Here is a 12,865-nt window from a genome sequence, read left to right as displayed (position 1 = left end):
TAATATACTACAACCTCTAATTGATGCAACAGGGGCCATCTCCAGCAGAATCCAGCTTGACACAGACACACACAAAAACGGTTTAGGAACAACTCAAAAAACGCAAAGAACAGCACAAGGTGTTGACCTGGCCTCCAAATTCACTAGACCCCAAACTGATCAAGTATCAGTGGAATGATCCGCAGAGGCCCCTCCCCTCAACCCCTAAGACCCAAACACCCCCAATATCAACACTGTGTTTCCAGACACCACAGGACACCCTCAGAAGTCCCATGACCATTCTCTGGTGAGTCACAAGAGAGCTCTACACAATATAAGGATATACAATATACAATATAACACAATATAATGTTATTCCTCATTGGTGTATAATAATAAAAAAGGGGTTTACTAGTCATTTAAGAATATCATCAGTTTTAACTAGTATTAACAGTTGCACCTGCATCAATTACAGCAAACAAAAACAATCAAAAGCAACAATAATAATAACTGTAGATACGATGGATCATTCTCTTTCATTCTGCTTGTTTACATGTTAATTTATTTCATGTGAGAGCCTGAATCGTAAATCATAAATCAGGTTAAACAATATCTGCATCGCAATAAAACATGACTTCTTAAAATAACATGATCATGACAAAAAAATAATGAGAGACAGCATAGTGAAAATATTTGTTGATTAGTTTCTACCTTTCAGACTTAAAAAGACATAAATCATCTATACAGATTCCATTTTACAAAATAGTTGGCTGTACATATCATATGCTCTTGTGTTATGAGTTCACAAAGACCTCAAATAAGCTGGCGACTGAATGCATTCGGTAAAATATGCCAAAAGGAAGTCCCACATTCACAATAGCAGCCCACATGTTGAAATTGTAGAATTCAGTTTCAGAATCATGGTCAAACTGGGGGCGAGCGCCAAATGCAGGCAAGATCCATAGCTGTGAAAGAATGGGACAAGGGGTTTAGTATTTATTGACTTTTAAAATTGTAACATTGAAAAAAAAAAAAAAAAAGAGCTCAGAACATACTCACCAAAATGTTTCCCAGCAACAGAAACGCAGAGACCTCCTTCAATACCCGTCTCTTCCATGACAGTTTGTGTCTGTGCTCGGCAGTGTGGCTATGCAAGCTGAGTGCTATAGGCGCAGGACTTGGTTTTGTGTCCATGTCTGTTCCTTCAAGGCTGCTCAGATCTTTGCTTGGCTGCAGCACGTATGGATTTGCAACCACAGTGACTGGCTGCACCTCGTGGAAGGGCTCCCGGTGCATGCCTTCAATTATGAAAAAGTTTTGCAGGCCGAGCTGGATCACCATCAGTATACCCCAGGCCAAGTTGAGCCCGTTCAGGTAGCCTTTGGCTCCAGTTGCAATCATAGCTATGATAGAGAAATAGCTGATGATGAACTGTCCCAGTGAGGCTCCCACCAGCAGCCCCACATCCAGGCTGCGAGTGGGGTTTTTGTCTGTTACATGCTCTCTGTGATCCACTTTGTATATGGCACTGCCGATCACAGTTGAAATGGACATCAGGGTTACTATGATTATATTCATGACAAAGTGCATCATCACTGCCTTGTCTTTCTTGTTATCATCATAGTCATCTTTTTGCATCTCCATCTCATATACAATTAACGTTGCCAGGCCAGCAATTACCAAGAGGACCCCTAAAACAGGGCCGAGAAATACATCCTTTACACTAAATTTGATGCTGTGATGGCCATGTTCGCTTGCTACTCGACCTACATTCTTCCACATAACGTAAGCCATGGCAGAGGCAAAGAGGCTATACTCAATATTGAAGGGGTACAGGTAGTAGTAGGCATTCTTGAAGATGCTGCATGAAGTGTGGCTGCACTTGCACTTATCGTCTCCATAACTTGCTGCAAGGCATGAAATGAGAGATAAAGATATTAGTGTTAGTTCCTGACTGCAATTAAGACTTTGATTGCTGTGTGTACTCTAATTACCTTTACTGATGTATGTTTGCCGTCCAGACAGTTTAGTGACGTTGTCCGGATAGTCAGGGACAGTTGTATGATGAAGGGACTCCTCTGTAACTGCAGTCATCCATATGACTAGATTTGTGGAGAGGATGAGCAACAACCCACACCTTGATAAGGGTACAGGGAAGCAAAATGAAAGAGTAATCAAATATCATATTTTAAAAAATGCATGTTAGATGACAACAATTCAGTTAAACCAGTCATTTTTAAAGCAAAATTTCAAACTGTGACTGGTTTCATCTTCAACAAATGTGAGTAGCTGCTGGTTCTTTTAGTATCATTGGGAAGGTGCATTGATAATTATGCTAGGGCCTTTTCGTTACTGCATTTGACATTTTATCAACCAAACTCGTGAATGAATAAATGACAAAATAACTGACTGATTATGGCCAGAATACTTTCGATCCTAGTCTGCTGATCATTGTCTCGAAACAGTTTGCAGAACTGTACTACATACTAATATTCACCTTTAAGGTCTGTAAACAAAGGCTATGATGCAATGATAGTTATTCAGTTATTCATGTGACTCCTCATTCACCTACCGTGTAAGGTTGTTTTGTAGCTGTACGCAGTCTTTGGCATGGATCCACAAAAAGTATGTCTGCAAATTGACATCACAGTTACTTTAATATTTAGCAGCCTGCATGACCAAATTTCACGCAACTGATTTTTTGGTTCATTTTGTTAATGATGCTTTTACCTGCACAACTATGAAAACAAGTTGGATCACAGGAAATGCGACCTTCACAGCAGAATCACAGTGGAGGTATCCCACATAGCTGGCTATCTTGAAAATGTCCATTATAATACTTAGGAGTCCAAATAGCACAAGTCCTCCTGAAGGAGAAGGAAAAATGGAACAGACGGGAAAAAAATCACAAAACTATCAAAGAATTGCCCTTTTAAATAAAAAGTCCAGTTTTTAAACAGCTCCTTACCCCTGAGCCACACAGGTCCAGCATGGTCATCCTTGTATACAACAGCATTTTTGTTCCTGGTTGTGTATATGGAATAATAAATCATCCAGATGGAGGAAAGGAGGAGGAGGATGATGAGGAAAACCTGCAGGTCTGGGGTGCTGATGTTTACACTGCTGTATGCACTGCCACTGACCAAGGCACATCCCAGAATTAAAACGTTCACGCAAATGATTCCAGACAGCATCCATCCCCAGTTTCGGCCCCGCTCCTTTACGACTTCAGTGGAAGAGGTGTTCAGGTCCGCCTCACACGTGCTCCCTGCTTGACCCGGCACATTTATGTTGTTGGATAGGTGGGCCTCCTCCGCCTCGTTGTCTTTTGCCGTCATCCTACATGGTTCACATAGACCGCCATCGGTGAGACAGTTGCACGGATGGCCAGTGTTGTAACACATGAGTGCTTTCTCTGAGATCTATTGATGAATGAGTTTGCTACATCTGGTTCTTTATGAACAGGCCCTGTTTAATGCCTACACCCAATCACTGGCTCCCAATACAGCCACATCCCACCCGAATGAAAAAGCTTTTCATGATAACATCAGTTCCGCATGATTGTCACCCAACTGGTACTACACAAAACAGTAGTTGCAAATTAGCATATACTATTTGATTTCCTTGTCTCCTGGCTCTGGTTTTGTCAATATGTGCACGTTAACAGTGCTTTATTCAGTGAGAATCCACAAACATGTTTACATTGATTAACTGTCCTATTCTCTTCTTGTCATCAACGCCATCCCTCTCCATATCTGATAAAATCAGGAAAAAATATCAGGAAAAGTGAAAACGTTGTTGATGTAAATAAAGATCTTATAAATTACCTCAATTAAGTACCAGTTTGTGCCAATTTATCAAAGCAGATACTTTTTTTAAAATGGAGAAGAAAACATGGTGATACCTGTAAGCTTACCTGATGCAGTGTGATCCTCAGAGTTGTGCAAGCCAGCGTGACTTTTATATGGCTCAAAAAAAAGCAGTGGCGTACTGTACAGAGTCATAAATGTCAATAAACCTGTTATGAACAACATATTATTACCAAACACAGCGTGTTTTACACTAAATATTCATGTAAAGTTCAAAAGATGTTTCCAAGAAGACCCCATTCTCACGTATTACAAAATACAACAAACCGGTTTCTTTTCGGATTAACAGCATTTTTTTGATGTCATACAATACATTTTAAAGTCGGTCATCCATTTTAACAGCGTGCACATCATAATAAATGTATAAAAAGGGGGAAAACAAAAATGTACGAGCTGTTAAGTACAAAGACTATTTTAAATTTTTTCTTCATTGCCATTGTGCTTTTAACACTTCATGTGCTTTATAGGTTGTGTTGGCTTTGTGTTTTTGACTTGATCTCTGTCTTTGCTGCAGGTAACTGCATGCAGTTATACCTCACAATGCAAATGTGATATAAACTCTGTAAACAGGTGAAACAGGTCTTACTCGCTTCTTTTGCTTCAGTGCCTGAAGTGCATACTCTACTCTACTTCTTTAATCCTTTTCATTTTGTCTCCTCTAAATTGCCCGAGGTGAAGTACATGAAAAGCCTGATCACCATCTGTGCCTTTTGTCATGAAAGTTTCAGTTGCCTAGTATGCCTGGAAACTAGCCACTGCAGCAACTATGCCTATTTTAGATCAGTACTTAGGCTAATTTATTCTCTTTTCATCAGGGTGGGGCTGAGAGTGGGCAGAAGTACTACTTTATTACAACACTCCATTGTACTCCTGGAATCTGGTTTTATCTGTGCTAATGTTTCCTTTAGTGAGACTTTTCTTCCTTGTGAGCCAGTCACAGTTTCTTTCACGTGTTTTCTTAGATCTACACTTATTTCGTTATCTTTGTATGCCTCTACAACTTTCATAGAATGGATAAATTTGGGGTTAATTATTCAGGTTGAGTTTGGCTACTAAATGAATTAGAGCTGAAGAAAGGTTTCTTATTTAATGTTGTGAAACAGTTCCAAACGGAACTTTGAGAGCAGCCCACCAAAGTTTTTTTGTCTCTTTCAGTGCATGCAGATATGTATAGGTCTTATGCAGAATAAATGCTGACTGAACTCTTTCAGCATGACAAAAAATGCTGTTTTATATCTGAAATCAGATCAGGGCAAAGGAAATTGGGTGTCTTCCAACACTCTCCCATCAACTAGACGGGAGAGAGTGTATGATTGGGAGAATTTCTTGTTCAGAGAACGGGGTCCTCTCTGGCCACCAGGAGCACTGTTACACACAAGGTGTGCGCCGTGGCGTCTCCGGATACCGCCGACCGACTGACGCTGACTGAACTCCTGTGCAAACTGACATTAAAGCGAGTTTGCTTCCACCACATGACGACTGCTATGTTCGTGATGTTTATGGCACAGAATGGTGTCGAGCAGGTAGAAGTAATTTTGCACCATGAATGACAGGTACCACAAGGCGGCCCGGGACGGCTACCTGGATCTGCTGAAGGAGGCAACTCGGAAGGACCTAAACGCACCGGATGAGGATGGAATGACACCGACGTTATGGGCTGCTTATCACGGAAACCTGGAGGCTCTGCGGATGATCGTGGCTAGAGGGTGGGTAGCCCGCATCATTTGTGGAAAAAAAAAAAAACAAAAAAAAAACGCGTGCGTAATAGTCATAAACTTCACCCTTATGCCACTGCCACCCATCTTCTGTCACTGGTTCAGTGTAACAAAGCATTTGTAGAGGAAAACCTTTATCTAGTTAGCTAATAATATAGTTAAACGAGACATTTCTCAAACTACTTGAAGGGAGTTTTAGAGATGGAAAAAAAAACACAGCTCAAACTAGATTTGGTCCGTCACTGCTAAATTATGATCGTTAGTCCAGGTAAAGAAAAATCCCACACTGCATTTCAAGACGAAAAAATTCTGTAAAAACAAAAAATGCCCAAACCGCATGTTCCTAGCAGATACACCTACAGTGACAGGGGATACTTTGGTTAAAAATATTGTTGACATTTTAGAATTAACAGTGTGAACTAAATCCATTAGGTTAGAACGATTATGAACGTTGCAATGGCACCACCATTGTGATCACTATCATACCACCAGTCATATAGGACTCTGGTCACAGCAAATAGCTTATTGGTTTGTGACTTTCAAAGCAACCTGGGAGCAGTGGTTGTGTAAAACTGAAATCTTCAATAGCATTTAGCATGAGGACACAGTTTAACATCAAATAATCAGTTCACTCCCTGTCTACAATTGCCTGAAAATGTCTACATACTCCATGTTGACCTATAAACGTTTTTAAAGACAAAGCAGACATGAGTTATAAACCACAGCTCAACCATGAACTACAATTGTTTCAATAATTGTGTTTATCTGTTTATTATGAAGAGGCATAGCCTATCATCACATGATGACTTTTTACAACAGGAAATAAGTATTACATATTAACATCAGATAATATAAAGTAAAGGGGGTGCATCATGTTATAAATGCTGGCCTTACTTCAACAAAATTTGCTAATGTGACTGTGCTAATGCGAATGTGACACAACTCCCATTTTTCTTCATGGTTGACCTGGTTTACATGCCAGACAGAAAAAAAGGGCCCCCCTATGAATGTGGGTAATGTAATAATGTGAATAAAGGGGAAAACATTCATTCATCAATGCCTAGTTTTCTGAAGGAAAACTATTATCACTGAGAAAATGTATTAGAGTTCCAGTTTTCCATAAGCACAAGAGCTGATGACAGAAATAATGAACTACCATGTAGCAATAAATCTAGTATTTCCCACGAAATTGTAATAAGACTGTGAAGGGATTCAGCTGCTAAGGACATACCATACCTCAACTGATAGCATCATACGTACATTGACATGTGTTAGACTGAAACGATTAGACATTAAGAGCTGCCATAACTTAAGCTCATAAGACTTGGTGAGATAGTGGAGAGTTGTTCATTGTTATGTCACAGTGTCATGGGAATGATGCCACACTCTGCTATGTTTGACAAGTATATCAGTTTGGTGACCTGCTCTCACATAAAACTGTCATAGGAAATGAAGATGCAGAGAGTCCAAGATGATAAAGAGCATGGCAGGGAGAAGTGACTCTGCCTGCCATTGTTGTGGTTATCCTTTGTACAAGACAGATGTAAATTATGTCACATAAAGCTATCATAGTTGGAACTCACTTACTTAAAAATGCCTCATAAACATTTTCTCTCAACACAGTTCATTTGTATTTATCTTTTCACATTTATTTATAGCTCTCTGTGTTCCTTCCTATATTGCTTTCGGGACTTCTGGACATTTGCAGTCCACCATACTGAAAACAACCAATTCCCTTTGTTTCAACTATCATCTAAAATTCTGATCTTTAATTCGAGTCCCATCAATAATACAATAAGAGCTTTGACAATGAAATAAGGGTTGTACTTTGCTGTTCATTTTTATTCAAGTCAGGTCTGGCAGACACAAATTCCCTGTGAAAACCTTACAACACTGTCCATCAATAATACATCTGTACTTTGAGCGTAGCTTCACATCCATTGCATCAAGTATCAGCAGTTGGTATGTCACTACACTGGATGACAAAGACGAGACACAAGACAGTTCAGTAAGCATGTAAATACAGAAGGTGTGACACCAAAGAAGTGGTAAACTAAACAGAAAAATGCAAAATCTTTAATTGTAGATTGTGTTACTGTAGTTGAGGCAGCCACAAATAACCTGAATATGTACATTCTGCTAATGTATGAACAGTATCGGTCACCTGATGCTGCTTGGTGGAATACTAGTCTGAACAAAATCTTAGTAATGAGCAAACAAAATATATATCTCATGTATTTGCACTGGTTTATGTTGGAAAACAAATACACAGTAGGACTGCTTCGTACACATGTGTGCTCCAGGTGATTCAACCAGCTGTAATACAGCGTGTTGTGACCTGAAGAATTCAACTTGACGTCACCAGCCTTGCACAGTTTTAATTTTTGAGTCAGGCACAGCCTATGCTACCTACCCTGAAAGAGGATACTGGTACTGTAGCGGTGGTGGTGGCAAGCTTGTGGTCATATTACAGACCAGCAACAACACGTGATACACACAGAGGTAACCCTAAGGGTCATAGACTGCTGAAATGTGAAATTTGTGTGTGTTTATTGCACTGTATATATTTCTGTATTTTTTAAGATATTCGATACATTTCCATTAACCATCCACTAATGGCAGGTCAGTGCTGAAATCAAAAAAGCCACATCTTTCTAACAAAAATAAGGCAACCTTTAGAAACTATATCTCATATTCTTAATAATGAGGAAGTATTCTGGCAATACAGTTTTATGTGAGTAAAAAGGTTGTATCTTACATCTTTCTTATGCCTTACAGAGGAAACCCAGACAAGTGTGACATATGGGGGAACACACCTCTCCACCTGGCAGCTGCTAATGGTCACCTCAACTGCCTTTTCTTCCTGGTGTCTTTCGGTGCCAACATATGGTGTCTGGATAATGACTATCACACACCGTTGGACATGGCTGCCACCAAGAATCACATGGACTGTGTCCGTTACCTGGATTCCATTGCTGCCAAGCAGACAGACCTCAATCCCAAGCTTGTCAATAAGCTTAAGGACCGGGCCTTTAGGGATGCTGAGCGGCGAATCAAACAGTGTGTGAAAATGCAGAAAAAGCACCGCAAACAAATGGAGCGAAAGTTTCATAAAGAGGCCTCTGATGCTTCTGCATCAGACATCATGAGCTTTTCCAGTTACAGCAGCAGTTCTGTTAGCCACAAGCTACGTAACTTCAACACAGCCGCTGTCAGTGTGCCATATTCTCAGGTCAGGAATTTTATTCTGTTATTGTTAAAGGCTTGAGTTTGTTAATTTTAAATTTTTCCCATGGTTAGTTCTAGAAGTCCAAATGTTTTTCAACTCTCACTGGACTACTGTGTAGGATTTAGAGGATCTGTCAGCAAAATTGGGATACAGTAGTTTGTAATGTTTTATCTATCAGTGTATAGTCAGTCTGTAACTATGAATTGTCACATTTTCATTACGTTAGAATAAGTTCTGGATAAGGAAATGGTAATCATGGTACCATGGTAATCCATTCAAACACTGATTTTTCAAGAGTAAAAATCTAAACCACATAGTGGCACTAAAGGAAGTTTATAAATGTTTGTACTTTATGCTACAGAAATCTATCCAACAGAGTATTTGAGGTATTTGTGGTTAGCTGCTAACACTTTCACACCTCAAACATCATATATAAAAAACATACTGTATATCAATTGAGACCAGTATGTGAGTAGTATAAGAATATGAATCAAATCAAATGTGTTAACAGTGTGAGGAATAAATAAGTATCAAGAATATCTGAGTAAAGCATAAAATAACTCTTCAGAATGTGACTGTGCCTAATTGTATTATTCCTGTTCCATTAGGCAACTCTCCATGCCACACACAGAGGAAAGACAAAAATCCAGAAGAAGCTGGAGAAGAGGAAACAAGGAGATGGCACCTTTAAAATCTATGAAGATGGAAGGAAGAGTGTGCGCTCCCTCTCTGGACTTCAGCTGGGTAACGATGTCATGTTTGTCAAGCAAGGCACTTACATCAACCCAAAGGACCGTGGCCGCCGCAGTGTTCGTGATATGTTCCTCAAACATAATGATGATGCTATTTCACATGCCATGAGTGAGCCAGACCTCCACAGGTCAGATATTGACTTCTCTGAAATCAGCACAGATTCTGGACATGATTCCCTGTTCAACAGACCTGGTCTCGGCACCATGGTCTTTAGAAGGAACTATGTGAGTGGGGGTATGTTTGACCTTGGCCATCGAGCGGAAGAAAGTTTAGATCAGTCAGGCAGTAATGTACGTTTACGCAGTCGACTTCAGCAGCAATACTTAAGTGTAGATGAAGACAGCATCGGCAGTGCACACAGCTTGCAGCAGAGGAATACTGATGAGCTGCCATGGGATGAAGTCGAATTAGGGCTGGATGATGATGATGAGCCTGACACAAGCCCCCTGGAGGTCTTCCTCGCCACACAGAGTATGAGCGAATTTTTCTCCATTTTGAAGAGGGAGAAAATTGACCTTTCAGCACTGTTGCTGTGCTCTGATCATGACCTGAAGAGTATCCATATCCCTTTAGGACCAAGGAAAAAAATCTTAGATGCCTGCAGTAGACGGCTAGAGACCATAGAGAGCCCTGACTGCATCGAGGACACAGAACTGTAAGTGTTAATGTCAATTATTCAGTGTAGTAAGAAAGTACTGTACATGAACAATATTCTTTGTTGCTTTATCTCAGCACACCAGCACTTTAGAGCACAGGGGCCTCCAAACAAGTCTTACAAACATGATATGATATAAAACATGATATATAAAAAAAAAAAAAAAACATCCCTGCCTATGCTATGGCTTCATGAGGACCTCACTGAAATTAGTTAAAACCACCTTCTAGCTGTATTTGACTTGGTATTTTGTCCAGTCCATGTGACACATGGACTGGACAAGACGCAGCGAGTAAACTCTGATTAATGTTGGTGTGAAGAAACATCACTGTCAGGGAGCAAATGCTGCACCCATGTTAATTGTAGGGCTTTACAACCATTCATCTTCAAAACTTTCGCAGTGTAGGTCGCTGGTTTAGATTTTGTTGTTGTTTATAGGGAAATTGAATGCGCAGTTTCGACTGAGGTCCAATGACTTTTCAATAAATGTTTGTCTGGGCAGTATTACCATATTTGAAGATTTGAACAGAATTGGGGATTCCTAAAAAACAAGCCAAAACAAGGGAAACTGACTCTGTAGGGGTTCTTAATGATGTTTCATCACTCATCCAAGTAGCTTTTTTATCTTCTGAATGGTACACTAACAACCCATTAATGGCCAAAGACTCCTGCTCCAAGGTATAAGTAGCATTCATGGGGAGGGAAAACAGGATCAAAGTAGATTCTTCCATTTACATCTATAGCACTGGTGGTTCATAGCTCCTTCTCATGTGGGTTTCAAATGGGAAACACCCACAGAGGTTCCTCTTAAAATGGAAAAGGAATGGAAAAACTTGGAGAAATGGTGAAACATCTTCAAGAAACCCTAGTCCAGTTGGCATCGTTTTAGCATGTTCTTTGGATATACCATAATCTGGATGATGTAGAACCTAAAACCGGGAAAATATTTTGCCAAATGGGCTATGAATGAGAACATGTTCATTCTTTAAGTACAAATAAAATCTCCACACTTTGACTTCATAATCACTGTTTCAATTCAGAAGAGCCAAAATAGAACTGTTTAAAAGGTTTGAATATTTATGGACACCATTGCACATTTTGATGGATAGCTTCTGAAAAACTCTTACATGGAAAAAAAATAAAAATAAAAGCAGGTATTCTTTTCTTGACTTGATTCTGTTATGCAGGTAATACGTTGTGTGACTGGCTCTCTTGTTGCATGCTCATCCAGCTCAGATGGCTCACTGAAAATGTTTGTCTACATTATTTGCTTGGACTCCCCTGTACTGCATGGTCTCACGGTCTGCAGTCCAGTTCAGTGAAGTGTCATGCCATTCCATGTGACCGAGCTAACATATAGTGGATTGTGTGGTCTTTGTCCCTCGAACATTTTTTCCTGTGATGCAAATGTTATCACGTCATGTGCCTGTGTTACTTGTGCATATGCTTAAAAAGTGTATCTTGTAAAAAGTGTGACAATACCAAGAAATTGGCTTAACTTTATTAACCCTTTTAATGACAGCGCTGAGCAACATTTTTACCTGCAGTAATGTTTACTCATATTTCATGCCATGTACATGTTTACATACACTTAGCCATGTCAGTACAAGTGTAGCTCTGGTGATAAAGGCCAATTTTTCTTTGAGATAACAGTTCTGATTTACTGCAGTGTTGTAAACTATATGGAAACAAAGTATTTTCAGTTAATTTTATATTATACAATATGACATATCACGTGAGAGTAAGATCACATATTGTTTGTCAGTAGTCTACTAACAGGGATAACTATCTCAATGTCATTCAATAACTTAGGTATTCATAATTTTTACTGTTGTATTATCACTTTAAAATGAGAATGATGTCTTATTGTTGCCTTAGAATGAGTCTTTCATATCAACATAGTCTGCCACGCTGACTCTTCCATTAACATCACAGGACGACAGCACTAACAACCCACATTTTGTGTGATGCTCAGAAGAGATGATAATGATGACCTTAGCAGCTTTTTCAATGAAAACTGTCTATTTGCAGAGATTAGAGGTAAATGCAAACAGTACATATCAAATGCACAAGGTTCGGGTGCATGAACGAACCCTAAGCATTCTGTGTCACTGTTGTGTGTAACTTTACAGTATGTTGTTATTGTTATGTTATTATTTCTACAGCTTTGGGTCATGGTTATAGCACTGTTAGCTGTAAGTTGATTGGCAGGTTGACAGGTAAGCTTGCAAGTATGGCAGGTTTGTCTGACTGACATGAGAGCACTATGTGTTTCACATTTCTGTATTACTGATATGGCAAGGAGGTTGAATACAAAATAAATTCAGTTTAATACATTTTTTCTCTGTGTCTTTATTAAACGTAGCTCAATAAAAATAGGCAGTGTTGATATCAACTGAAACATAAAATTGTATTGTGAATATTTTTTTCAGTTAGATTGCTTAAAACCTAATTTGTCTAATCCTAAACTGTGGCAGCCTGCATTAAGTAGATTGTTGGAATTTTGCTAGGGAATCTTGACACTTGTACCCGCAAAGCTATTATGAGTTCTCACCTATGCATTATGTATACAGTATCCATGTTTTTTTGCTCTTGTTACACAACCCATGTTTTATAGGTCAATGAACATCCTGTCTCTGACACCACCTGTTGACAATGACAGCAT

The 12,865-nt window shown here is 39.4% G+C and overlaps 2 protein-coding genes across 3 annotated transcripts; one reads left to right on the top strand and one right to left on the bottom strand.

The window, feature by feature from the left end:
* Window positions 1–3,904, bottom strand: LOC124997384 (proton channel OTOP2-like). 2 transcript variants are annotated; one of them, XM_047571048.1, is made up of 7 exons: window positions 3,884–3,904; window positions 2,948–3,318; window positions 2,710–2,846; window positions 2,552–2,610; window positions 1,974–2,116; window positions 1,039–1,886; window positions 1–944 (listed from the first exon to the last, which is right to left on the bottom strand). In XM_047571048.1, exons 2-7 carry the CDS (start codon window positions 3,315–3,317, stop codon window positions 774–776), a joined length of 1,728 nt encoding a protein of 575 aa, XP_047427004.1. In that variant the 5' UTR covers window position 3,318; window positions 3,884–3,904; the 3' UTR covers window positions 1–773. The 2 variants fall into 2 exon arrangements, with proteins under 2 accessions (XP_047427004.1, XP_047427003.1); XM_047571047.1 differs by lacking the exon at window positions 3,884–3,904 and having other exon boundaries at window positions 2,948–3,383.
* A 1,296-nt stretch (window positions 3,905–5,200) lies between these two features.
* ush1ga (Usher syndrome 1Ga (autosomal recessive)) lies at window positions 5,201–12,499 on the top strand. Its single transcript, XM_047572178.1, has 3 exons — window positions 5,201–5,554; window positions 8,342–8,795; window positions 9,401–12,499. The coding sequence occupies exons 1-3, from the start codon at window positions 5,391–5,393 to the stop codon at window positions 10,202–10,204; spliced, it is 1,422 nt and encodes a 473-aa protein (XP_047428134.1). The 5' UTR covers window positions 5,201–5,390; the 3' UTR covers window positions 10,205–12,499.
* The last annotated feature ends 366 nt before the right edge of the window (window positions 12,500–12,865 follow it).

Source organism: Mugil cephalus, chromosome 20, assembly GCF_022458985.1.
Source record: "Mugil cephalus isolate CIBA_MC_2020 chromosome 20, CIBA_Mcephalus_1.1, whole genome shotgun sequence".
Taxonomy (NCBI): Eukaryota; Metazoa; Chordata; class Actinopteri; order Mugiliformes; family Mugilidae; genus Mugil; species Mugil cephalus.
This window is presented reverse-complemented; position numbering and strand designations above follow the sequence as displayed.

What these genes read in the sequence shown, in the direction of transcription:
- LOC124997384 (XM_047571047.1), bottom strand. Translation starts at nt 3,383, where the DNA reads ATGTGTTACAACACTGGCCATCCGTGCAACTGTCTCACCGATGGCGGT. An exon ending in CTACAAAACAACCTTACACG is followed by an intron (nt 2,117 to 2,551) that starts GTAGGTGAATGA and finishes ACCCTTATCAAG; the next exon opens with GTGTGGGTTGTTGCTCATCC. An exon ending in TGTTGCTGGGAAACATTTTG is followed by an intron (nt 945 to 1,038) that starts GTGAGTATGTTC and finishes ATTCTTTCACAG; the next exon opens with CTATGGATCTTGCCTGCATT.
- ush1ga (XM_047572178.1), top strand. Translation starts at nt 5,391, where the DNA reads ATGAATGACAGGTACCACAAGGCGGCCCGGGACGGCTACCTGGATCTG. An exon ending in CGGATGATCGTGGCTAGAGG is followed by an intron (nt 5,555 to 8,341) that starts GTGGGTAGCCCG and finishes TATGCCTTACAG; the next exon opens with AGGAAACCCAGACAAGTGTG. An exon ending in TCAGTGTGCCATATTCTCAG is followed by an intron (nt 8,796 to 9,400) that starts GTCAGGAATTTT and finishes CTGTTCCATTAG; the next exon opens with GCAACTCTCCATGCCACACA.